The sequence below is a fragment of the Saccopteryx bilineata genome, chromosome 8 (genome assembly GCF_036850765.1).
Source record: "Saccopteryx bilineata isolate mSacBil1 chromosome 8, mSacBil1_pri_phased_curated, whole genome shotgun sequence".
Taxonomy (NCBI): Eukaryota; Metazoa; Chordata; class Mammalia; order Chiroptera; family Emballonuridae; genus Saccopteryx; species Saccopteryx bilineata.
Window position 1 is genome coordinate 86678480 of NC_089497.1, and position 25842 is coordinate 86704321.

Here is a 25842-nt window from a genome sequence, read left to right on the forward strand (position 1 = left end):
GCACACTGAGCGCGTGCCCTGGGCCCTGATTTCTGAAGGGCCCCACAAACCCCCAACTTTACACTTTTTTCTAATGTCAGGGGCCCAATATTTTCTTCTGTGCCTGGGTCCTCAACTGACACTTATTCGCCTCTGGGAAGAGGAACTCTACTAGGGAAGGGTTGACCCAACTGACAACAGAGAAAACAGGAAAGGAAAGTCTTAGGGATGTCTGGAAGAGATCTGATTTTCCATGAGCACCATAGTGTTTCTTTTTCTTCTTTTAATTTTTCAATGCTTTCTGAACTTCTTATTGGTCTCCTACCTCCCCCCATAGGTGCCCTGTTTCTACTTCCTTAACGCCTCAGAAATTTGGGGTCATTGACCTCAGATCCCACTTTGTCATCCACAATCTTGCCAGTGATGGCCTTCTGGATGGATTGTATGGAGTTGCTATTGTCCAGGGCATTGCTGAGATCAAAGTTCTCCCCTTCTTTGAGCAGATGGTGATGGTGATAGCTTGACCTTGATGTTCAGCAGGACCTCATACTCCTGGGGCTGGTGCTGGCCTCTGCTCCAGTATGAGGCAGCTTTGACTCCAGGTGCAGCAGAATCCTATTGAGATGTTCTATTGTCATAGCATAGTATCTCTACCTCCCTTAGCTGGCCTTTAGAGAGTTCAGGTCAGTCTCCAGGGACTAGACCATACACCTCAGCCCCAGTAGTGTCATTTCAGCAGCTCCTATCTTAGTGGTCTGTGAAGTGACCACTCTGGTGTAATCTTTAGTCTGCTAGGACCAGTACTAGTCTAGTTTTTTGGTTCTTTTGAGCCAGCTCATCATATTGGGCCCAGATGTCTGCTGTTATCTTGCTGAGGTCCTGAGATATAAGAGTATCCAACTGCACAGTCAACCTAGAGTTGGAAATCTGGTTTTGTAGACCATTTACTCCTTCTTAGTTGTTCTTATTCATAAAGACCAGCTCCTCCTTGAGAGTCTCGATCTCTGTCTCTAGCAGCAGAGTGACATTGGTGTCATCAGTGACCTTTTGGAGACCATTGATGTCACTCTCCACAGACTGGCACATGACCAGCTCCAACATATACTTGACTCTGAAGTCATCAACAGCAAGGCAGACAGAGATGACGTCAGAGTAATGGCAGGGTAGGAAGCGATACCGATAAATCTCCCCCAAAACTAAACAAGATCTTCAACCAGAAACAGAAAAACCTATCCTTAGAGCCTCCAGATGTTTCGCAATACACCCGAAGGTATGGTCGAGCGAAAAATTGGCTAAATATATAACCAAACCCCGAAGGAAATAGGGAGTAAGAAATGCTCCGCCTTCCTCACTAACCTAAACAGGGCGGCTTTCACTGGGAACTGTGAATATAGAAACTGAGGCGGGCAAAGGGGGTGAATAGATCCAGGCCGCGGCACAAACAGCCGAACCAGGCTGTGGCACGGAGATGCAAGCCGAGGAAAAACTGTTCCTGTGGCAACCCGGGCAATACAAGCTAACACTCGCGCCAAACCCAGACAAAGAAAGACAAGTGGGACAGCCATTTTCCCCAAACCCCTGGTCGGCGCCCAGATAGTGGGCGAGAGATTCCTTCCAAAGCCCCAGAAGTGGGCGCCCGTGTTATCCCACAGAGAAGCAGAGTCAGAGGCCTTTGTGTGGGCCGAAAGCGGAATCTCCGAGCAGCCCCAGCACCCTGGGAAAGCCACGCACGGGAGGGAGCGAGAACTAATTCCAACGGTGGAACTTTTCTGTGCTGGTGGGGGTTTCACTCAGAGGGAGCCGCGGCCGGCCTGATATCCTGGTCTGCGCACGCAGATAGTGAGCGAGAGTTTCCTCCAAGCGCCCCGGGAGTGGGTGCCTGCCCGTGTTACCAGACAGAGTGGCAGAGCCAGAGGTCTTTGAGTGGGTGGAAGCCCCGCCTGATTATGCTAGCAGCTCTGACTGACTGAGCCTTACCCAGAGCCCTGTGCTGAGTGGAAATAGAGTGGGGAATTGCCAGCTCTTTGAGCCTCTTACTATCCAGGCAGAGGCAGCAGCAACCCCATAGCTGGATTATCAGGCTACTAATTGAGGAAGGAAAGACTAGGAGAAAGGGTCCTAAAGCACAATACATTTCATCACCATAGAGACTTATCAACTGCAAACCTCTCCAATCAGATACAAAGAACAAAAAAAACCAACAAAGCCACAAGTAAAAGCTCCAAGAAGAACACAATAAAACCAAATTTAAACTGTGACAACAATCAAAAGAAAGGGAGGAGAGGATGGAGATTAACAGTAGCAAAGGACGATGGAGTGCAAAAGTACTCACAAAATAGTTCGCTATAATGAACAGGGTAGGAACCGTTTTCATTACTTAAAGGTAACCACCATTAAAAAAACCACCACAGAAGCACAGGAGATAAAAAAGATAGCAACAGAGGAAACATGTATGGAATACAACGAAATAAAAACAAAAGATAGAAAAACGAAAGAGAAAGATCAAACAAGACACAAAAATAACAGAAAGCAATATACAAAATGGCAATAGGGAACTCACAAGTGTCAATAATTACACTAAATGTAAATGGATTAAACTCACCAATAAAAAGGCACAGAGTAGCAGAATGGATTAAAAAAGAAAATCCAACTGTATGCTGCCTACAGGAAACTCATCTAAATAACAAGGATAAAAACAAATTCAAAGTGAAAGGCTGGAAACAATACTCCAAGCAAATAACATCCAAAAAAAAGCAGGCGTAGCAATACTCATATCGGATAATGCTGACTACAAGACAGCAAAAGTACTCAAAGACAAAAATGGCCATTTCATAATGGCTAAGGGGACACTGAATCAAGAAGACATAACAATTCTTAATATATATGCACCAAACCAAGGAGCACCAAAATATATAAGACAGCTACTTATTGACCTTAAAACAAAAACTGACAAAAATATAATCATACTTGGAGACCTCAATACTCCACTGACAGCTCTAGATTGGTCATCCAAACAGAGAATCAACAAAGACATAGTGGCCTTAAACAAAACACTAGAGCACCTGGATATGATAGACATCTACAGGACATTTCATCCCAAAGTGACTGATATACTTTTTTCTCCAGTGTACATGGATCATTCTCAAGAATTGACCATATGTTGGGCCACAAAAACAACATCAGCAAATTCAGAAAAATCAAAGTTGTACCAAGCATATTTTCTGATCATAAAGCCTTGAAACTAGAATTCAACTGCAAAAAAAGAGGGAAAAAATCTCACAAAAATGTGGAAACTAAACAACATACTTTTAAAAAATGAATGGGTCAAAGAAAAAATAAGTGCAGAGATCAAAAGGTATATACAGACTAATGAAAATGACAATATGACATATCAGAATCTATGGGATGCAGCAAAAGCAGTGATAAGAGGGAAGTTCATATCACTTCAGGCATATATGAACAAACAAGAGAGAGCCCAAGTGAACCACTTAACTTCACACCTTAAGGAACTGGAAAAAGAAGAACAAGGACAACCCAAAACCAGCCAAAGAAAGGAGATAATAAAAATTAGAGCAGAAATAAATGAAATAGAGAACAGAAAAACTATAGAAAAAATTAATAGAACAAGGAGCTGGTTCTTTGAAAAGATCAACAAAATTGACAAACCCTTGGCAAGACTTACCAAGGAAAAAAGAGAAAGAACTCATATAAACAAAATCCAAAATGAAAGAGGAGAAATTACCACGGACACCGTAGCTATACAAAGAATTATTGTAGAATACTATGAAATACTTTATACCACTAAATTCAACAACCTAGAAGAAATGGATAAATTCCTAGAACAATACAACCTTCCTAGACTGAGTCAAGAAGAAGCAGAAAGCCTAAACAGACCTATTAGTAGAGAAGAAATAGAAAAAAAACATTAAAAACCTTCCCCCAAATAAAAGTCCAGGCCCTGATGGCTACACCAGTGAATTTTATCAAACATTCAAAGAAGACTTGGTTCCTATTCTACTCAAAGTCTTCCAAAAAATTGAAGAAGAAGCAATACTTCCAAACACATTTTATGAGGCAAACATAACCCTTATACCAAAACCAGGCAAGGATGGCACAAAAAAAGAAAACTACAGACCAATATCTCTAATGAATACAGATGCTAAAATACTAAACAAAATACTAGCAAATCGAATACAACAACATATTAAAAAAATAATACATCATGATCAAGTGGGATTTATCCCAGAATCTCAAGGATGGTTCAACATACGTAAAATAGTTAACATAATACACCATATCAACAAAACAAAGAACAAAAACCACATGATCTTATCAATAGACACAGAAAAGGCTTTTGATAAAATACAACACAATTTTATGTTTAAGACTCTCAACAAAATGGGTATAGAAGGAAAATATCTCAACATGATAAAGGCCATATATGATAAACCATCAGCTAACATCATATTAAATGGCACTAAACTGAAGGCTTTCCCCCTTAAATCAGGAACAAGACAGGGTTGTCCACTCTCTGCACTCTTATTTAATGTGGTACTAGAGGTTCTAGCCACAGCAATCAAACAACACAAAGAAATAAAAGGCATCCATATCGGAAAAGAAGAAGTAAAGGTATCACTTTTTGCAGATGATATGATCCTATACATCGAAAACCCCAAAGAATCCACAAAAAGACTACTAGAAACAATAAGCCAATACAGTAAGGTCACAGGATACAAAATTAACATACAGAAGTCAATAGCCTTTCTATATGCCAACAATGAAACATTTGAAAACAAACTCAAAAGAATAATCCCCTTCACGATTGCAACAAAAAAAATAAAATACTTAGGAATAATCATAACAAATAATGTAAAGGACCTATTTAATTAAAACTATAAACCATTGTTAAGGGAAATCGAAAAAGATATAATGAGATGGAAGAATATCTCTTGTTCTTGGTTAGGAAGAATAAATATAATCAAGATGGCCATATTACCCAAAGCAATATACAAGTTTAATGCAATTCTCATCAAAATTCCAATGACATTTTTTAAAGAAATAGAGCAAAAAATTATCAGATTTATATGGAACTATAAAAAACCCCGAATAGCCAAAGCAATCCTAAAGAAAAAGAATGAAGCTGGGGGCATTACAATACCTGGGCCACGACAATCAAAACAGCATGGTATTGGCAGAAAAATAGATACTCAGACCAATGGAACAGAATAGAAAGTCCAGAAATAAAACCACATATATATAGTCAAATAATTTTTGATAAAGGGGCCAACAACACACAATGGAGAAAAGAAAGCCTCTTCAACAAACGGTGCTGGGAAAACTGGAAAGCCACATGCAAAAGAATGAAACTGGACTACAGTTTGTCCCCCTGTACTAAAATGAACTCAAAATGGATCAAAGATCTAAACATAAGACCTGAAACAATTAAGTACATAGAAGAAGACATAGGTACTAAAATCATGGACCTGGGTTTTAAAGAGCATTTTATGAATTTGACTCCACAGGCAAGAGAAGTGAAGGCAAAAATTAATGAATGGGACTACATGAGACTAAGAAGTTTTTGCTCAGCAAGAGAAACTGATAACAAAATAAACAGAAAGCCAACTAAATGGGAAATGATATTTTCAAACAACAGCTCAGATAAGGGCCTAATATCCAAAATATACAAAGAACTCATAAAATTCAACAACAAAGAAACGAACAATTTAATAAAAAATGGGAAGAGGACATGAACAGACACTTCTCCCAGGAAGAAATACAAATGGCCAACAGATATATGAAAAGATGTTCATCTTCTTTAGCTATTAGAGAAATGCAAATCAAAACTGCAATGAGATACCACCTCACACCTGTTAGATTAGCTATTATTAACAAGACAGGTAATAGCAAATGTTGGAGAGGCTGTGGAGAAAAAGGAACCCTCATACACTGTTGGTGGGAATGTAAAGTAGTACAACCATTATGGAAGAAACTATGGTGGTTCCTCAAAAAACTGAAAATAGAACTACCTTATGACCCAGCAATCCCTCTACTGGGTATATACCCCAAAACTCAGAAACATTAATACGTAAAGACACATGCAGTCCCATGTTCATTGCAGCATTGTTCACAGTGGCCAGGACATGGAAACAACCAAAAAGCCCATCAATAGATGACTGGATAAAGAAGATGTGGCACATATACACTATGGAATACTACTCAGCCATAAGAAATGATGACATCGGATCATTTACAGCAAAATGGTAGGATCTTGATAACATGATACGAAGCGAAATAAGTAAATCAGAAAAAACCAGGAACTGCATTATTCCATACGTAGGTGGGACATAAAAGTGAACCACCACACATAAGAGTGTGGTGGTTACGGGGGAAGGGGGAAAGGGAAAGGGAAAGGGGGAGGGGGAGGGGCACAAAGAAAACTAGATAGAAGGTGACAGAGGACAATCTGACTTTGAGTGATGGGTATGCAACATAATTGAATGACAAAATAACCTGGACTTGTTATCTTTGAATATATGTATCCTGATTTATTGATGTCGCCCCATTAAAAAAATAAAATTATTTAAAAAAAACCAGCAAGGCAGGCATTGCTAATTTGCATAACAATGCAGTCATTGTGCACATGACCTGAGCCCTCATATCCTCAATGGTTGTGAAGTAATTCCCCCAGTCTCTGATCTAAGGTCTTTTCTTCTCCAGATATTCCCAGATTTTGCTCTCCAGTCTCCAGTTATCAACCTCCTGCTTTCTTATCCTTTCCAGGTAAGAGGCCAGGTATCCATCAGGCATTGCATAGTCTCCTTCTTGCTCTGGATGTCCCCTATGCCTGGTAGGCTCCTGGACTCCCAGCTACACCAGACACTCATGGAGTGGGACACAGAAATACAGGAACCCAAGCCCCTGGGACCTGCATAGACACTGGTCATACTGCTGGCTGAATGGCAGGGTGAGTTGCAGGTGACTGCATAAAGACCAGGGTCCAGAGGTTGGTGAAGAAGCTGGAGGGTGTGCTGAGCTCATGTTGTTTGGGGAGGAAGATGAGAGGCCAGGTTTTAGGTTTGAGCCACCTCAATATACTATTCTGACCACAATATTCTTTTCTCATTTAATGAAAATATTTGGCTTTGTCATACAGAATCAAAGTCTGACTTCCTGGGTGGATTATTTATTTTGCTAAACATCAGTGGCTCTAGAAGTCAAATTTATTGTTCACACTCTATGAACAAGAATAAATAATAGATTATTACTTTCTCTTCATAATGTCAAAATATTCTAAAGAAGTTGATAGGAAACTGCAAGAGTCACAATGTAAATACTTATAATGTCATTTTTATTGAAAAGAAAGAATATTCTCAACAAACTATTAGCAAATCAGATACATGAAAAAAATCATACATCATGATCAAGTGGGATTTATTCTGGGGAGGCAAGGCTGGTACAATATTTGCAAATCAAATCAATGTGATTAATCACATAAACAAAAGGAGAAGCACAAAAACCACATGATAATATCAATAGATGCAGAAAAAGCATTTGATAAAATCCAGCACCCATTTATAATCAAAACTCTCAGGAAAGTGGGAATACAGGGAACATACCTCAACATGATAAAGGTCATCTATGACAGACCCACAGCCAACATCATACTCAATGGGCAAAAGTTAAAAGCAATACCCTTAAGATCAGGAACAAGGCAGGGGTGCCCCCTTTCACCACTCTTATTCAACATAGTTCTGGAAGTCCTAGCCACAGCAATCAGACAAGAAGAAGAAATAAAAGGCATTCAAATTGGAAAAGAAGAAGTAAAACTATCATTATTTGCTGATGATATGATACTGTACATAGAAAACCCTAAAGTCGCAGTAAAAAAACTACTGGACTGGATAAAGGAATTCAGCAAAGTGGCAGGATATAAAATTAATACTCAGAAATTAGAGGCATTTTTATACACCAACAATGATCTATCTGAAAGAGAAATTAAGAAAACAATGCCCTTCACTATTACAACAACAACAAAATACCTAGTAATAAATTTAACCAAGGAGATTAAAGACTACTCGGAAAATTATAAAACACTGATAAAAGAAATTAAGGAAGATATAAACAAGTGGAAACATATATCGTGTTCATGGCTAGGAAGAATAAACATCATTAAAATGTCCATATTACTCAAAGCAATTTATAAATTCAATGCAATTCCTATGAAAATACCAAGGACATACTTCAAAGATATATAACAAATATCCCAAAAATTCATATGGAACCATAAAAGAAACTGAATAGCCTCAGCAATCTTGAAAAAGAAGAATAAGGTGGGAGGTATCACACTTCTTGATATCAAGTTATACTACAAGACCATTGTACTCAAAAAAGCCTGGTACTGGCATAAGAACAGGCATATAGATCAATGGAACAGAACAGAGAACCCAGAAATAAACCCACACCTTTATGGACAACTGATATTTGACAAAGGAGGTAAGAGCATACATTGGAGTAAAGACAGCCTCTTCAACAAATGGTGTTGGGAAAATTGGACAGCTACCTGAGAAAAAATGAAACTAGACCATCAACTTACTCCATTCACAAAAATAAACTCAAAAATGGATAAAAGACTTAAATGTAAGCCATGAAACTATAAGCATCTTAGAAAAAAACATAAGCAGTAAGCTCTCCGACATCTCTTGCAGCAATATGTTTTCTGATTTATCTCCACGGCTAGTGAAATAAAAGACAGGATAAACAAATGGGACTATATCAAACTAAAAAGCTTTTGCAGAGCTACAGACAATATGAACAAAATAAAAAGACAAACAACACAATGGGAGAACATATTCGACAATACGTCTGATAAGGGGTTAATAACCAAAATTTATAAAGAACTTGTAAAAATCAACACCAGGAAAATAAACAATCCAATCAAAAATAGGCAAAAGAAATGAATAGACACTTCTCCAAAGAGGACATACAGATGGTCAATGGGCAGATGAAAAAATGTTCAATATCACTAACCATTAGAGAAATGCAAATTAAGACCACAATGAGATATCACCTCACACCAGTCAGAATGGTGTTCATCAACAAAACAACACAGAATAAGTGCTGGTGAGGATGTGGAGAAAAGGGAACCCTCCTGCACTGCTGGTGGGAATGCAGACTGGTGCAGTCACTGTGGAAAACAGTATGGAGATTCCTCAAAAAATTAAAAATAAAACTGCCTTTTGACCCAGCCATCTCACTTTTAGGAATATACCCCAAGAACACCACATCAACGATTCAAAAGGAGAAATGCACCCCCATGTTTATGGCAGCATTGTTCACAATAGCGAAGATCTGGAAACAGCCCAAGTGTCCATCAGAGGATGAGTGAATTAAAAAGCAGTGGTACATATACCCAGTGGAATTCTATGGGGCCAGACAAAGAAGGAAATATTACTTTTTGTGACAACATGGATGGACCTGGAAACTATTATGTGAAGTGAAATAAGTCAGGCAGAGGAAGAAAAATATCATATGACCTCACTCATTTGAGGAATCCAATGAACAATATGAACTAAAGAGCAGAATAGAGACAGAGGCAGGATCAAGGGATCCAGAAGCCTGACCTGTGGTGGCACAGTGAATAAGAAAGGTGTCGACCTGGAATGCTGAAGTTGCTGGTTCAAGACCCTGGGCTTGCCTGCTCAAGGCACATATAGGAGTTGATGTTTCCTGTTCCTCCCCCTTCTCTCTCTCTCTCTCTCTCTCTCTTTCTGCTCTTTTCTCTCTAAACTAAATAAAATCTTTAAAAAAATAAATAAAAGTTTTAAATAAAAAGAAAAATAAAGAAAAGAAAAGAAAGATCTATGAGAGGAAATCAGGGTACCCAATTAATACCAACTAAATTGTGCTCCTAACTCCATATGATGAAGTCTTAAATATAAGGTTATTGAGGGACAATTAAAGTTAAATGAGGGCAAAAGTGTGGAGCCCTATCCCACAGGACTGGCATCCTTATAAGAAGAGGAAGGGATACCTTAGAACTTTGGTGAACTCTAGAGAAATGACAGAAACTAGAAATTAGTGTTTTGCCCAGTTTTCTTTGTTGTTGTTTTAGCACCTCTCCAACCTTGGAAGAAAAGTGTTCCCACACACATACTTGCATGCATGTGGACATATACAGAGAAAAAGGCCATGTGAGGCATACTAGGCAGCTGTCTGCAAGCCAAGAGAGGTCTTCCCACAAACCAACCCTACTGACACATTGACCTAAAACTTTCAGCCTCTAGAACTGTGAGAAGTAAATTTCTGTTGTTTAAACCACCTAGTCTGTGGCATTTTGTTATGTCTGCTCTCCCAGATTCTACCAGTGTTTGCATCTGCACAATGCCTGTCACATAGTAAAAGTGCTTGTTAGCTATTTGCTGAGTATGTCAAGCAGGTCTCAAAGGGGCAATGATGGGAAGTGTGTTGAAGGTACCGCCAGCAGAGTGTCTTGTTGTTTAACAGTATATTAGGTGACTTGAACCTGAGACTTGGCCTCTCGTCTTCCTCCCCTGACAACACAAGCTCAGACTGCACCACAGTTCACTGGTTTTATTAGACCATAAAACAACACTGGGGTTAAAATCATTTGAAAAGTTAGCAATTATTCATGTTCCTTGGACCGTAATCTTATGTTGGAAAGAAATACCTATCCAGAGTTGGAGGTTCAAATGGTGAGGAAACCGGTGGAATCCTTTGCTGCCCCGATACTGTCAATAAAGGGTTCGTGGCCATTGTTGGATTTATCATCAATACCTCTCGCCACTGATGGAATTCTAAAAAGAACCAGATTGATATGTTAACAAATAACTCTACTTGGTGAGAACTATTTGAATTCTTCTTAAACATGATGACCACTTTTTGAATTTTCCCAACACTTGGGAAGACTAGCCACAACAAGCTTTCAGTTACATAAAAGCCTTGCTTGTAAGCACTCAGATACAGTTGTGGAACTCACTGTTTTATCTGTGCGCCTTGAAGTGTGTTGCGGAGTTCACAGGCATTACCACATCATGCCACAAGCCATAATAAAATTAAACCAGCCTTGCAAGATCCCAGAAATACCAACTTGCTTTCTAACAACTTATTTTTATTTGTCTGTTTTCAGAGGTAAAAATGCATATCTTCTCCCTTATGTTCAATCTTTTTGAAAAAATATTCATATTTACCGTAGTTCATAAAATTAAAACAAAAAAGAAGGGGAAATTTTAATAGCTAAAATATATTTAATTAGAAAGGATACAAGTTGAAAGCATGAGACTGTTTAATTAGAACAAGTGACCAAGCTCTATTCAAAAATACAAAAGCACAAGAATTTATAGCTTTATCTTCAGAACCTTGTGAGCAGAAAAAGAAACCCTGGTTAAGGGGATAATATTTTGCCTTACATTTGCTTGTTAGCTATTAATGTTCTTTGAATAATTTTAAATAATAAACAAGTGCTAATCAAACAGTTCATTTTAGCTTCTCCTTTATCCTCGGTTGTCACTCAAACCCCTACCCTGCCAAAAATAAAAATCCCAAAATATCTACAACTATGTTTGGAAAAAAAAAGTAGAAAGAAAAACTCTGCTTTCCAAAGTAGTCTTTCATGCTTTCTTCCTTTTTTGTGTGTATTATTTGATTTAAATTTAAAATAATTAATACACTTCTATGATTCAAAATAATGGTGTTTAAATAAGCAATTCTTTAACTCACCAGACTTAAACCTACTGATGAAATTGGAGACTCAAGTCCATGGGTCACTTATCATTTGCCTACTGTATTTCTGTCAGGATTAGAATAAAAGCATCTACTAGGTGACTGCCAGCCATGGTGAGAGTGTGACAAAGAATGTAGGCTGGGTTATGTCAGATCTGGATTTATAGTTCCAGCAAGGACACTGCCCTGTGGAGGGAAATCCCAGGACCCCACGGGACAGTTGGTGCACAGCCGCCTTCTCCCCCTGGGTCCATTACACACAGAAAGATGTGGGATGCAACCTGGTGTCTCATTTTGAAACATTATGAACTTTGCTTTCTGTCACCAATAGACTGCCTTTTCAAGAAGTTTGGATTTACTAATGAATGAGCAGAGGCGGATATAACAGTGGGCACACTGGGTGCACACCTTGGGTCCTGACCTCTGAAGGGCCCCACCACACCCCAACTTTACACTTTTTTCTAATGACACCAAGTTTGGTTTCATATGTACATTTTTAACATTAATCATACATGATATTTTTTATTTATTAAAAAATATGGTTAACATGTATTTTTTTACCTGTTAAGTTTTTATTTTATTTAATTTTTATTGATTTAAATATACTGTGTTTACATAGATTCAAGTGTTCCTTCAAATACATCCACCCAACCCCGTGTTCCCCTCATCATCCCCTTTGCCCTCCTCCCCCACACGCCTTTCCCCCTTCCCTCTAGGATTTGCTTTTCTGCTCTCTATAATGCTGTGTTATGTATATATAATTTCACTAATCTCTTTACATTCTTTGATCCCATCCTCTCATCCCCTTTCCCACTGTCTGCTTGCCCTCTGGTCCGTTTGATCCGATCTCTGCCTCTATTCTGTTTCTCAGTTCAAATTGTTCATTGGATTCCTCAAATGAGTGAGGTCATATGATATTTTCCTTTCTCTGCCTGGCTTATTTCACTTAACGTAATAGTTTCCAGGTCCATCCATGCTGTCACAAAAGGTAAGATTTTCTTCTTTTTCATGGCCACATAATATTCCACTGTGTATATGTACCACTGCTTTTTAATCCACTTGTCTACTGATGGACACTTGGGATGTTTCCAGATCTTCACTATTGTAAACAATGCTGCCATAAACATAGGGGATGCATTTCTTCCTTTGAGACAGTGATTTGGTATTCTTAGAATATATTCCTAAAAATGGGATAGCTGGTTCAAAAGGAGTTCAATTTTTAATTTTTTGAGGAATCTCCATACTGTTTTCCACAGTGACTGCACCAGTCTGCATTCCCACCAGCAGTGCAGGAGGGTTCCCTTTTCTTTACATCCTCGCTAGCACTTATTATGTGTTGTTTTGTTAATGAGTGCCATTCTGACGGATATGAGGTGATATCTCATTGTGGTTTTAATTTGCATTTCTCTAATGATTAGTGATGTTGAACATTTTTTCATCTGCCCATTGACCATCTGTATGTCTTCATTGGAGAAGTGTCTATTCATTTCTATTGCCCATTTTTGATTGGATTGTTTATCTTCCTGGTGTTGATTTTTATAAGTTCTTTATAAATTTTGGTTATTAACCCCTTATCAGACGTATTGTCGAATATGTTCTCCCATTGTGTTGTTTGTCTTTTTATTTTGTTCATATTATCTGTAGCTGTGCAAAAGCTTTTCATTTGGCCTGACCAGGCAGTGGGGCAGTGGATAGAGCATCAGACGGGGATGCAGAAGAAGACCCAGGTTCGAGACTTCGAGGTCGCCAGCTTGAGCACAGGTTCATCTGGTTTAAGCAAAGCTCACCAGCTCGGACCCAAGGTTGCTGGCTCGAGCAAGGGGTTAGTCGGTCTGCTGAAGGACTGCGGTCAAGGCACATATGAGAAAGCAATCAATGAACAACTAAGGTGTTGCAATGAAAAACTGATGATTGATGCTTCTCATCTCTCTCTGTTCCTGTCTGTCTGTCCCTGTCTATCTCTCTCTCTAATTCTCTCTCTCTGAAAAAAAAAAGTTTTTTAGTTTGATATAGTCCCATTTGTTCATCCTGTCCTTTATTTCATTTACCCACGGAGCTAAATCAGCAAATATATTGCTGCAAGAGATGTCGGAGAACTTACTGCTTATGTTTTCTTCTAAGATGCTTATGCTTTCACAACTTACACATAAGTCTTTTATCCATTTTGAGTTTATTTTTGTGAATGGTGTAAGTTGGTGGTCTAGTTTAATTTTTTTCAGGTAGCTGTTCAATTTTTCCAGTATCATTTGTTAAAAAGACTGTCTTTACTCCATTGTTTGCTATTACCTCCTTTGTCAAATATCAATTGTCCATAAAGGTGTGCGTTTATTTCTGGGTTCTCTGTTCTGTTTCATTGATCTATATGCTTGTTCTTATGCCAGTACCAAGCTGTTTTGAGTACAGTGGTCTTGTAGTATAACTTGATATTGGGAAGAGTGATACCACCCACCTTATTCTTCTTTTTCAAGATTGTTGAGGCTATTCATGTTCTTTTTTGGTTCCATATGAATTTTTGGAATATTTGTTCTATATCTTTGAAGTATGTCATTGGTATTTTTATAAGAATTGCATTGAATTTATAAATTGCTTTGGGTAATATAGACATTTTAATGATTTTTTTTTCTATCCATGAACATGGTATATGCTTCACTTTTTTGTATTTTCCTTGATTACTTTTATCAATGTTCTATAATTTTCCGAGTACAAGTCTTTAACCTCTTCAGTTAAATTTACTTCTAGGTATTTTTTTTTTGTTGTAATAGTGAAGGGCATTGTTTTCTTAATTTCTCTTTCAGATAGGTCATTGTTGGTGTATAAAAATGCCTCTAATTTCTGAATATTAATTTTATATCTTTCCACCTTGCTGAGTTCATTTATCTGGTCCAGCAGTTTTTTGACTGATACCTTAGGGTTTTCTATGTACAGTATCATATTATCAGCAAATAATTATAGTTTTAGTTCTTTTCCAATTTGGATGCCTTTTATTTCTTCTTCTTGTCTAATTGCTATGGCAAGGACTTCCAGAACTATATTGAATAAGAGAGGTGAAATGGGGTACCCCTGCCTTGTTCATGATCTTAAGGGGATTGCTTTTAACTTTTGCTCATTTAGTATGATGTTGACTGTGAGTTTGTCATAGATGGCCTTTATCATGTTGAGGTATGTTCCCTGTATTCCCACTTTCCTGAGAATTTTGATCATAAATGGGTGCTGGATTTTATCAAATGCTTTTTCTGCATCTATTAAAATTATCATGTGGTTTTTCTCCTTCCTTTTGTTTATATGATGAATCACATTGATTGATTTGCAAATGTTGACCAGCCTTGCCTCTCCAGAATAAATCCCACTTGATCATGATGTATGATTTTTTTCATGTGTTGCTGGATCCAGTTTGCTAATATTTTGTTGAGAATTTTAGCATCTAAATTCATCAGAGTTATTGGCCTATAATTTTTTTCTTTGTATTGTCTTTGACTGGTTTTGGAATCAGAAGTATACTGCCTCATAAAAAGAGTTTCAAAGTCTTCCCTCTTCTTGAATTTTTTGAAATAGCTTGAGAAGGATAGGAGTTAGTTCTTATCTGAATATTTGGTAGAATTCGCCTGTGAAGCCATCAGGCCCAGGGCTTTTGTTTGTTGTGAGTTTTTTTGTTAACTATTTTGATCTCATTTGTTGTAAGCAGTCTGTTTAGGTTTTCTGATTCTTCCAGACTGATTTTTGAAAGATTATATGTTTCAAGAAATTTGTCCATTTCACCTAGATTGTTTAATTTTTTGGCATATAGTTCTTCATAGTATTTTCTTACAATCCTTTGTGTTTCTGCTGTATCAGTTGTTACTTCTCCACTCTCATTTCTAATTTTATTTATTTGAGTCCTTTCTCTTTTATTCTTGGTGAGTCTGGTTATAGGTTCATCAATCTTGTTTGCCTTTTTAAAAAACCAGCTCTTGGTTTTATTGATCCTCTATATCAGTGGTCCCCAACCCCCGGGCCGTGGACCGTTACTGGTCTGTGGGCCATTTGGTACCAGTCCGCAGAGAAAGAATAGATAACTTACATTATTTCTGTTTTATTTATATTTAAGTCTGTACCATGTTTTATTTTTAAAAAATGACCAGATTCCCTCTGTTACATCCGTCTAAGACTCACTTTTGACACTTGTCTTGGTCACGTGATACATTTATCTGTCCCAACCTAAAGGCCGATCCATGAAAATATTTTCTGACATTAAACTGGTTCGTGGCCCAAAAAAGATTGGGGACCACTGCTCTATATTGTTTTTTTAGTCTCTATGTTGTTTATTTCCACTCTGATCTTTATTATTTCCTTCCTTCTACTTCCTCTGGGTTTTACTTGCTGTTCTTTTTCTAGTTCTTTTAGATGTAGGGTGAAATTGTTTATATGAGCTTTTCCTAGCTTCTTAAGGTATTTCTGTAATGCTATGAACTTTCCTCTCAGGACTGCTTTTGCTGTGTCCCATAGATTTTGAGTTATTGTATGTTCACTTTCATTTGTTCCACTGCAATTTTTATTTCTTCCTTGATTTCATTATTAACCCATTCATTATTTAGTAACATGCCATTTAGTTTCCAAGTGTTTGAGTGTTTTTCAGTTTTTCTATTGTAGTTGATTTCTAGTTTCATGCTAGCTACACAATCAAAGGAGCAGTCTATACAGAGACAAAACAGGAAGACAAGGAAGTGCAATTCAAATGAATCAACAAGAGAAATCCCCAGGATAAATAAGTCTTGGTTGTAGGCTCTTTTTCTGCATTACTTTGAATATTTCTTGCCATTCCCTTCTGGCCTCCAGGGTTTCTGCTGAGAAGTCAGATGTTGTCCCTATAGGGGCTCCTTTGTAGGTGATTGACTGCTTTTCTCTTGCAGCTTTTAGTATTCTTTCTTTATCTCTTAGCTTTGGTATTTTAATTATGATGTGTCTTGGTGTAGGTCTCGTTGATTCCTTTTTAATGGGATTGTCTGTGGTTCTTGAACTTGTGTGACTTTTCCCTGCATCATTTTAAGGAAGAGTTCAGCTATGGTTTCTTCAATCAGGTTCTCTATCCCTTGTTCTTTCTCTTCTCCTTTAGGAACCCCTATTATGCGAATGTTGTTTCTCTTCATGTTGTCACAGAGTTCTCTCAGAGTTTCCTCAGACTTTTTGATCCTCTTTTCTTTTTTGTTGTTCTGCTTCTGTGCATTCATTTATCTTGTGCTCTAAAATGCTGATTCGATTCTCTGCTTCATCCAGCCTGCTTTTAATTCCTTCTACTGTAATGTTCATTTCTGATATTCTGTTTGTCATTTCTGTCTGATTTGTTTTTATAATTTCCTTGTCCTTTTTGATGCCAGCTATCTCTTTGTTTTAGTGCTCATTTAGTCCATCTATTGTTGCTCTAAGATCCTTGAGCATCCTAACAATCATTATTCTAAACTCTGCAATCAGTATCGTAGTGATTTCCATTTTATTCAGTTCTTTTATGGGAATTTCTCTTGTTGATTCATTTGAATTGTACTTCTCTGTCTTCCCATTTTGTCTCTGTATAGACTGCTACTTTGGATGTGTTGTTTGTGTAGCTAGCTGAGTATAGGGTTGGTGTTGTCTGCCTCCAGCTTTCAGTTGTGTTATTTTTAAATCTTCTTGGTATGGCTTCAGCTGTTTGTAATCTGCTGTGGGCTACATGCTCTGCATGTGTGGGAGACTCCTCGCCTCACTGGGCTCTGCACCCCATGGGTGAACGATCTTCCTTTCCTGTCTCTGCCCTTGTGGGTGTGAGGGGGGGACACCTCTTAGGACTCTACCCCTCTCCTTCACAGCCTGGGCCACTGGGCTGTGCACTTCATGGGTGCCCTGGCTGTCTCTCTAGGCTCTGCTCCCCATGGGCATGCGGCATCCCTCACTAGGCTCTGCCTCTAGCAGGTGCACTGGACACCTCACTCCACTGGGGTCTACCCTGTGCCAGCACAGGGGACACTTCATCCCACAGGGTTCTATCCCTGTGAGCACATGGGAGTCCTCTCCAGGCTCCACTCCCTACCAGTGTCACATGGGCTGCCTCGCTGGGCTCCGCCCCCATCTGCCGTGTGGGCCAAATGCTGTGTCTGCTGCTACAGCTGGGCCCTCCTGCCCTTTGGAGGGTACTCAGCAGGTTGGGGAGGCCATGTACCCCAGAACTCAGCACTCAGATCCTGTGTCCCTGATGCGCCTCCTGCTTTTAAGTGACTCTCTGCAGTGACTGAAGCAGGGGAGGCACTGGTGGGTGGGGTAATTTCTTCCCTTTGTTGGTTTGGTTTTCCCAGGAAGAATGGGCACTTTAGGTTTGGGGAGTGACTCAGTACAGGGGTCAGGGTGGCTGTCCCCCACAGTCTCTCCTTGTGTTCCCAAGACTACACTCTCCTCTCTCAACTCTAGTCCTCTTGGTGCTCCTCGCTCCCAGAGCCCCGGGTAGGTGGCTGTGAATGAGGTTTTCTGTGCGGTCCCTTTAAGACAGAGCCTGGGTCTGAGTGTTCTGTCTCCCTCTTGCAAACAGTAAACCGGCTCTTCTTTCAACTAACTACTGTCCATATGCCTCCTCTAATCTCTGGGACTCCAGGCTGGGGTTCTGGTCCTGTGGCTGAGGGCCCACAACTCTCTGGGAAACCCACTCCACCATGAGAGATCCTGTGGGCTGCCTCTCACTCCTGGGACTGGGGCAGCCCTTTCCACATCTCTGCCTTTCCTACCAGCTCAGTGTTGTTCCTTCGGTGATGCTTGGTTATAGATTCCTCTTAGTTTAGTCCAAAGTTGGTTTTTTAAGATGATTGTTCCTAACTTAAGTTGTAATCCACTTTGGTTCTGGGAGGTGGGAGTTGTAACATCTGCCTACTCCATCACCATTTCCCCCTTCGGTTAACATGTATTTTTATTTTACCTGTTTCTCTCTCTCTTTTTTAAAGAGGCCCAATATTGTCTTCTGTGCTAGGGGCCTCAACCAACCTTAAACCACCTCTGTGAATTAGATAGAATCTTTGAAATGATTAAACATAGTGCTCATTTATATGATGCCTGAGACCAGTCAGGAGGAAGAGGAAGGAGGAAAGTGAGCGGTGCATAATTCCTTCAGAGCAAGGACTGCCTGGATGGTGCCTCCCCTCTGCCTCACACATGCCAACTTTGGGAAATGCCATGTGGATTGATCACTGAAAGTGAACGAGGCTGCCTTATTTAGGACTCTCCTTAAGCAGGCCTCAAGACAAGAGCTTGAGTACAGGTAGTTTATTTGGGAGGTGGTCCCAAGAAGCCCACATGAGGAAGTGAGGAAGTAAAATGAGGAAGAGAAAAGGCAATAAGGGGTGAGTTATGTGCAAGTTACCACAGGGAAGGGGGAACTGGTGCTCAATCCTGCTGGGGAACCTCTAAGAAACCTGTGGGACACACCTCAGAATGTCCCAATGAAAGACAAAGACTTGGCTGTTTACTCATCAATTTCTGTCTGCATACTTTTCCCTCACATCTGATTTATGCCTGAGCCTGATCCAACAAGCTCCTATGGTGCAGAAGAAAGCCTTTGCACCAAGAAGGTGAGCGATGCAGGTGCCTGAGTTGGAAAATGACCTCCATAGTTGCAGGTGAACTCTGAACTGGGCCAAGGGCATATGGAATAGGGCAGCAATAGGGTTTAGAGCAGCTGAGGCAAAATGGTTACCTTCCAATGTCATTCCATTAGATAATCGATACAGAGGCCTTACTTCTGGACTGCCAGCTTCACCAGGGGTAGGCATGTTTCTACAAGCCTCTGTAGGGTCCATTGTCTGCAACAACATAGCCAGATTTTTTTCACTGTTAGTCATGTGCTCAGTGAAATAAGTGGGGAACACAGGCTGTTGGGTTAATGGAGATAAAAACATGAGGCATCAGAGATAAGTCTCATCTAACTGAAATCTAATTTAAAGCCCTTCTTGGTACCATACCTGTTCTGGAGTCCATGGTACTTGAGTCTGGCTTGTTTTCTTTTTGCCATGCCAAAAGAGTTGAATGTAATCTACTAAATGTTGCTCTACTTTTGATATAGTCGTTTACTATTTTTGAATCAATCCACTAAGTTTTTATTCAAAAGGTAAATTATTTTTAATGTTTGGGGAAATATCTGTATGTCATGGAAGTCTCTGAGGAGGACAGCAAGTCATTGACATCTGCTACACCTAAATGCTATGATTCTGAGCTCTCCTTGGCTTTCCTCGTTTCTCTGGTGAACAAGTGCTTCTTTACTTACCACTATCATACCTATTGCTGTCCAAACTTCATTTAAAAAGAAAACCACTGCTGGGTGTTATAGACTGAATGTACATTCCTCTACCCCCAAATTCCTATGTTGTACCCAATCCCCAATATTATGGTATTTGGAGCTGGAGACTAGGTTACGAAGGTGGAACGCTCATGAACAGAATTAGTGTCTTCAGAAATGAGACACCAGAGATCTCCCTCCCCCTTTTGGCACATAAGACACAGAAAGAAGACACCCTTATATGAACGAGAAAGAAGATCTTCACCAGATGCTGAATCTGTTGGTGCCTTCATCTTAGACTTCCTGCCTTCAGGGAATTTCTGTGTTTATAATTCATCCAGTTTATAGTATTCTATTATAACAGCCTAAATGGACTATGGTACCATTTTTTCATGTTATGTCTACTATCTTTTGTTTTCAATATATAACATATATTATATACACATGTGTGTATATGTATATATAAATATATATATAAATATATGAAGTAACTTTATATTTTTAGGTTCACAGCAAAATTGAGTAGACAGTACAGAGAATTGCCAAATATCTCTTCCCCACAAATTTCTAGCCTTCCCCAGAGAGGCACATTTATTACAGTTGATGAACCTGCACTGACACATCACTACCACCCAGAGTCCATAGTTTACCTTAGTGTTCACACTTATTGTCGAACTCTATGGGTTTTGACAAATGTATAATGACATGTATGCACCATTATAGCATCATATACAACAGTTTCACTGCCTTGAACCAAATTATATTTTAAAGCAAATATTATCAGGACACTTCCAAGGAAATATTCTGGGATTGGCCAGGTCTTTCCCGTCATCATCCAGATAGATACTTTAAACTCCAAATCTATGTTTCTACGTACAAACCATTATGGAAATACTCAGTCATAAAATCAACCCATGAGAATTTACGTACTAACTTTCATATTTTCTCTGTATTTAAACAAACAAACAAACAAACAAGGTACATGTTGAAAAATTGTAAATCAAGGTTACTTTGCTATGGCAGATGAAATGATCTTGAGTCAAAGTATGCCTGGGATCTCTGTTTTAAATGTGGAGCGTGACTGGTTATCCCAAATGCGGGAGAGTGCTGGTGCTTAGGTTAGCACTCAGGCTGGATTTCTCTGACCCAGAGCTCTAATCCTGGATGCTCAGCACTTTAGGAGGATGAAGACTCCTTAATCTCTGTCTTCAGACTCTTACCCTCAACAAACCCTTCCAGGCAGCACGCAGGCGATTTAGCTAGTGCTAATTCTGTCTCAGCTGATTAGGGCAATAGTAGCAAGACATGAACTTCATGAACTAAAGCCCTTGCCACATCAGCAGATATTTAATGAACGTCTGCCTGGTGCATAGCAGCCAGGTGCAAATTCAATTCTATTTCACTTTCTCACTGGCTGTCCCATGACTGTTCATTAAAGCCAGTGCAATTTGAATTTGCCAAACCTGAGTTTGAGCAATTTAGAAACTATTTGTTGCATATATGATGCATGAAATTCTAGGATATATTCATTTTAAATGAATTAATTTTAAAATAACTTGTATTTGGCAAGTTTTTACATTTAAAAGAAGATTAGTAGGATTAAGTGTTTCTATAATTTTAAGAAAAATATAAATTCTTAAAATTAGAAGGAGATATCCTTAGATGGCTTTTGTTTAAGTTATAAAACAATTTTCAGCATCTTCACATACTCACTATTCTAGGTGTCCTATATTAATGCTAAAGCATATTTCACATTTCCATAAGTATATTTTAGTTTTTTAAAAAAATAAATAGGAAATCATCTTTAAAATAAGGAAGGCCAAAATAATATCTCACTATCAAATACTTTTAACTGAAAAACTGGCTATGAGAAGAGAGATCATGCTAATTTCTCATAACTATAGTTAGAAGTGTGAAAAATCTATTTTTATATCCAATATGAAAAGGATTTTTAAAATAATTATATAAAAGATTGTATAAGATACAAATTAAACCAAAATTAAGTCAAACTGCCTTCTAACAGAGGATGTTAGTGGCATAATTCAAACCAGCAGAAAAGAACTCTCTAAACTTCCTAATCTTAGCAAGGATGGGGGGGGGAGTCAGCAGAGTGACCCAGAACGGAAGGCCCACTGAGGAGAGGCTCAGAGCAGTCTTGCCACATCAGCAGATATTTACTGAATACATTTTAATTGAAATACAGTTGAAGGTACTATCTGCATAAAATATTTTACCGTTCTAATTGTAGAATCACATATTTCTTGAGAAGATTATAAGAGAATTATAAAATTACCGAAGCACTTATTTCAAGTGGAAGAAATAGTCCAAAATATCTTCAACCCAAATGTGCATCACAGTGATTTTTAACAGGAAAAGTAATATTGTTCCTTAAAATCTGAATGACTGGGCCTGACCTGTGGTGGCGCAGGGGATAAAGTAACAGCTTGGAATTTTGAGGTCACCAGTTTGAAACCCTGGGCTTGCCTGGTCAAGGCACATATGGGAGCTGATGTTTTCTGCTCCCTCCTTCACCTTTGTCTTTCTCCTCCTCCCCCAAATGAATTTTTTAAAAAAAGGAAGAAAAAATCTGAATGATTGATGTCACCTTCAGCCCCTATCCCACATCTTCTGCAAGGCTTCGGCCCATTCCTGGGGATTTCATCTTTGCGGGCACTCTGTCTTGAGTTTTTGTTCTTGAGGGGCTCCTAATCTACCTCATGGCTCACCGACTCAGAATGCAGTCCACTTCCCTCAGTATTCACACCAAACCACTCACAGTGTGCAGCCAACTTTACTGAGATCTGGGCCCATTGGAGAGGGAGAGGGAGAGGGTGTGTGTTAACAACAACTTAAAATTGAACATGACTTCTCTGTTGTGAAACATTCCTTTGGGAAATTTTGACAAGTCAGGCTCTGGTTTCCTGCTTTTTTTCTTGACCTTCTTTCAGCCAGTACCCAACATTCTGAACCAATTCCACCCACTTTGTTTTGCACAAGCCTCCCTAGTCCCTCTCCTAGACTCTGCTCTGAGCCTCTCCTCAATGGGCCTTCTATTCTGGGTCACTCTGCTGACTCTTCCTCCCCATCCTTGCTAAGAATAGGAAGTTTAGAGAGTTCTTTTCTGCTGGTTTGAATTATGACACTAACATTTTACTTTAGAAGGCAGTTGGCAGTCCTGGACAGTTGGCTCAGTAGTAGAGCACCAGCCTGGCGTGTGGAAGTCCCAGGTTTGATTCCTAGTCAGGGCACACAGGAGAAGCAACCTTCTGCTTTTCTACTTTTCCCCTCCCCCCTTTTTTTTCTCTCTCTCTCTTCTCCTCATGCAGCCATGGCTGGATTGGTTTGATCGTGGCCCCAGGCACTGAGAATGACTCCATGGCCTTCCCTCAGGCATTAAAATAGCTAGGTTGCTGAGCAATGTCCTCTGGGTAGGGTAGGGGCTTGCCGGTTGGATCCCAGTCAGGGTGTGGGAGTCTATCTCTCTGCCTCCCCACCTCCCCACCTTTCACTTAATTAAAAAAATAATAATAATAAATAAAGAAGGCAGTTGGTCTTTTGGTTTTAAATGACAATAAGCACTTTTTTGGTTATTCACGCACAGTATAAACAAAAATGAGTTATCACTGTTGTAATGCCAATAATACAACAGTTAATACAGAAGTATTTGGCAGTGGTTGTAAGATACATTTCACTAAAGGCATGTGCTTTAGCACTTTGTAAATGCATCACATCACAGAGAAGAAATACTCTGGAAAGTGTTGTTGAACACATATGGTATGTGCGTGGTTTTCTCACCTTTTATTTCTTTTCATCTGGAAGCTCATTGTCATTGGATCCACCCACACCATTGGATCCACCCATTGTCATTGGATCCACCCATTGTCATTGGATCCACCTAGAGCTTTATGTTTTCTTGAAACATAAAGCTCTAGGCATATTTGCAGACATTGTGAGACAAAGAGATACATTTTTGACAACATTAAGCAAGTAGAAACTGTAATTTCTTTTTTACTTGAATTCATAATTTATGTGTTACTATTGTTTGTATAAAATTTGTTCACTTTCTTCAAAAGATTGTGAAACAAAACCTATTATATCTATATAAATTTGTACATAGACTACAGTAAAATTCTAGCAGTATTCATATAATTGAACTGAATTTTAGATAATTTTAGAGAATGAGCTCAGAAATATTAATATAAGAGATTTTTTTTCATAATTAGGCTTGTTTGTTCCTCAATGTTTTTTTCTGAAACTTTCTACTCTGACACTTCATGGTCTGTACATCATGACAATTTTTGGAGCACAGTTATCTGCAGTAATGGGAGGCCATTAAAATGATAATGTAAATACTATATATAGCAGTAACACACAGAAACAGGTACTTAATATCTTTGAAGATTACAAAATGCTTAAATTTATATACAACTTAGAACTGACTTGATCTTTTAAAAACTTTATTTTATTCTACAAAAAAAAAAAAACTAAAGCAAGGCAGTATTTATTTTTTTATTTGGTAGGAGCAGTATATTATTTTCCTCTTCAGTAACTTCAGCGAAATAAAAATTTATCAGCTGACATTCTGCTAGTAACAGAGCCAACGACATTTACAGATAAATCTTTATATAAGTTTATTCTTCCAAAGTGTACTGTGTTTTTTTATACTGTACTCACCCTGCAATTATGGGAGGAATGCTTTCGGTGGTATTTATACATGGTTATTTCCTTGTTTTCCCATTTTCATTAAACTTATATATAAAACTATATTCCTTTTAAGATAAAATTCTCCTTTCATTTTACATGTGCAAACACTTTAGTAAAAGTGACTAGCCTCAGTTTGGCCTAATCAGCATGTAAATTTGTATACTTACGTCCTCTGGGAAGACTTCTTGGTTAGGGCATTTCTCATGGAAAAACCATCCAAAGACTTTGTGTCTTTAAATTGCAGAAGCTTCTCTGACTGCAGCTTGAAAAACACACCTGACAATTGTTGCAGACACTGTCTTAATTAATTCACCGTGCCTTAAATATGAATTCAACGAAGCTGATTAATCTTATTTTACGACAGAAATGCTGCCCTCTGGTATCCTCTTCAGACAGGCGGGAAGACGTTAAGCTCCAGGAGAGCGCGCGCCAGCGTACATAAACTGCCTTAGGGCTTAGCCTTCGCTTTAATCCCTCCTTAGTCTCTAAGGTGCTTTGTGGGCATTCACTTAATGCCACTCTTCGCCATAAAGGGAAAAAGCTTTACAAATAAATAATAAGCTTTTCTTTGGTGGAAATAAAACTTATTTCGTATTTCCAACAGGTTTTAGTGGAAAAGTTCCTACTGCAAGTAGGAAAAAAACTAAGTTGTTTCCCACAGAGCTGCAAAATTAAAAAAAAAAAGCAGATTTTAAAGAAAGAATCTTCTAGAATTGACAGGTGTACTTCACACCTTCAGAGTCTGTGCAAGAGCTAAACTCTACGCAAAGGAGAAAACATGGAACTTTGAAAAGTTGACCTGTTTTATTTACTAAAGAAATAAAAAATTTATAGTTTTGAAAAATAACATTCATTTTTTTATTCTGACTCATTTACCAGTGGAAAGTACAAAATTTAATATAAAAAAATAAAGTGTCCCCAGTAATGCTTTAGACTTTGTTGACACACATTTTTGTCATTAGCTGTTGAGGTAATTATAAGAAATAACAGAAAGAACATACTGATTTCATTCTAGAATATTTGTTCATAAAGCAGTGGTCAACAGCAGGGACTTCAATCACTAACTGACTCAGTCAAGTCTCAGGCCCACCGTTTATGAGCTGCATGACCTGGCCAAACAAGCTCTTGAACTTTTCCCAGCCACTCTTCCTCATTTC

General features: G+C 38.7%; 1 protein-coding gene and 1 pseudogene across 3 annotated transcripts in view; both read right to left on the reverse strand.

Moving 5' to 3' along the window:
• Window positions 1-25059, reverse strand: part of SAMD7 (sterile alpha motif domain containing 7) — a 45252-nt gene extending 20193 nt beyond the window's left edge. For 2 of the 3 annotated variants that reach the window (XM_066241890.1, XM_066241889.1), the window contains exons 1-3: window positions 24853-25059; window positions 19403-19508; window positions 10667-10793 (exon numbers count right to left, since the gene is read on the reverse strand). In XM_066241890.1, the coding sequence (XP_066097987.1) occupies window positions 10667-10793; window positions 19403-19505 (230 nt within the window). In that variant the 5' untranslated portion in view covers window positions 19506-19508; window positions 24853-25059. The remainder of the gene's footprint in view (window positions 1-10666; window positions 10794-19402; window positions 19509-24852) is intronic. The other variant, XM_066241891.1, reaches the window with a different exon arrangement.
• On the reverse strand, window positions 336-7102 carry LOC136312181 (keratin, type I cytoskeletal 18-like; annotated as a pseudogene).
• Window positions 25060-25842: the final 783 nt, after the last annotated feature.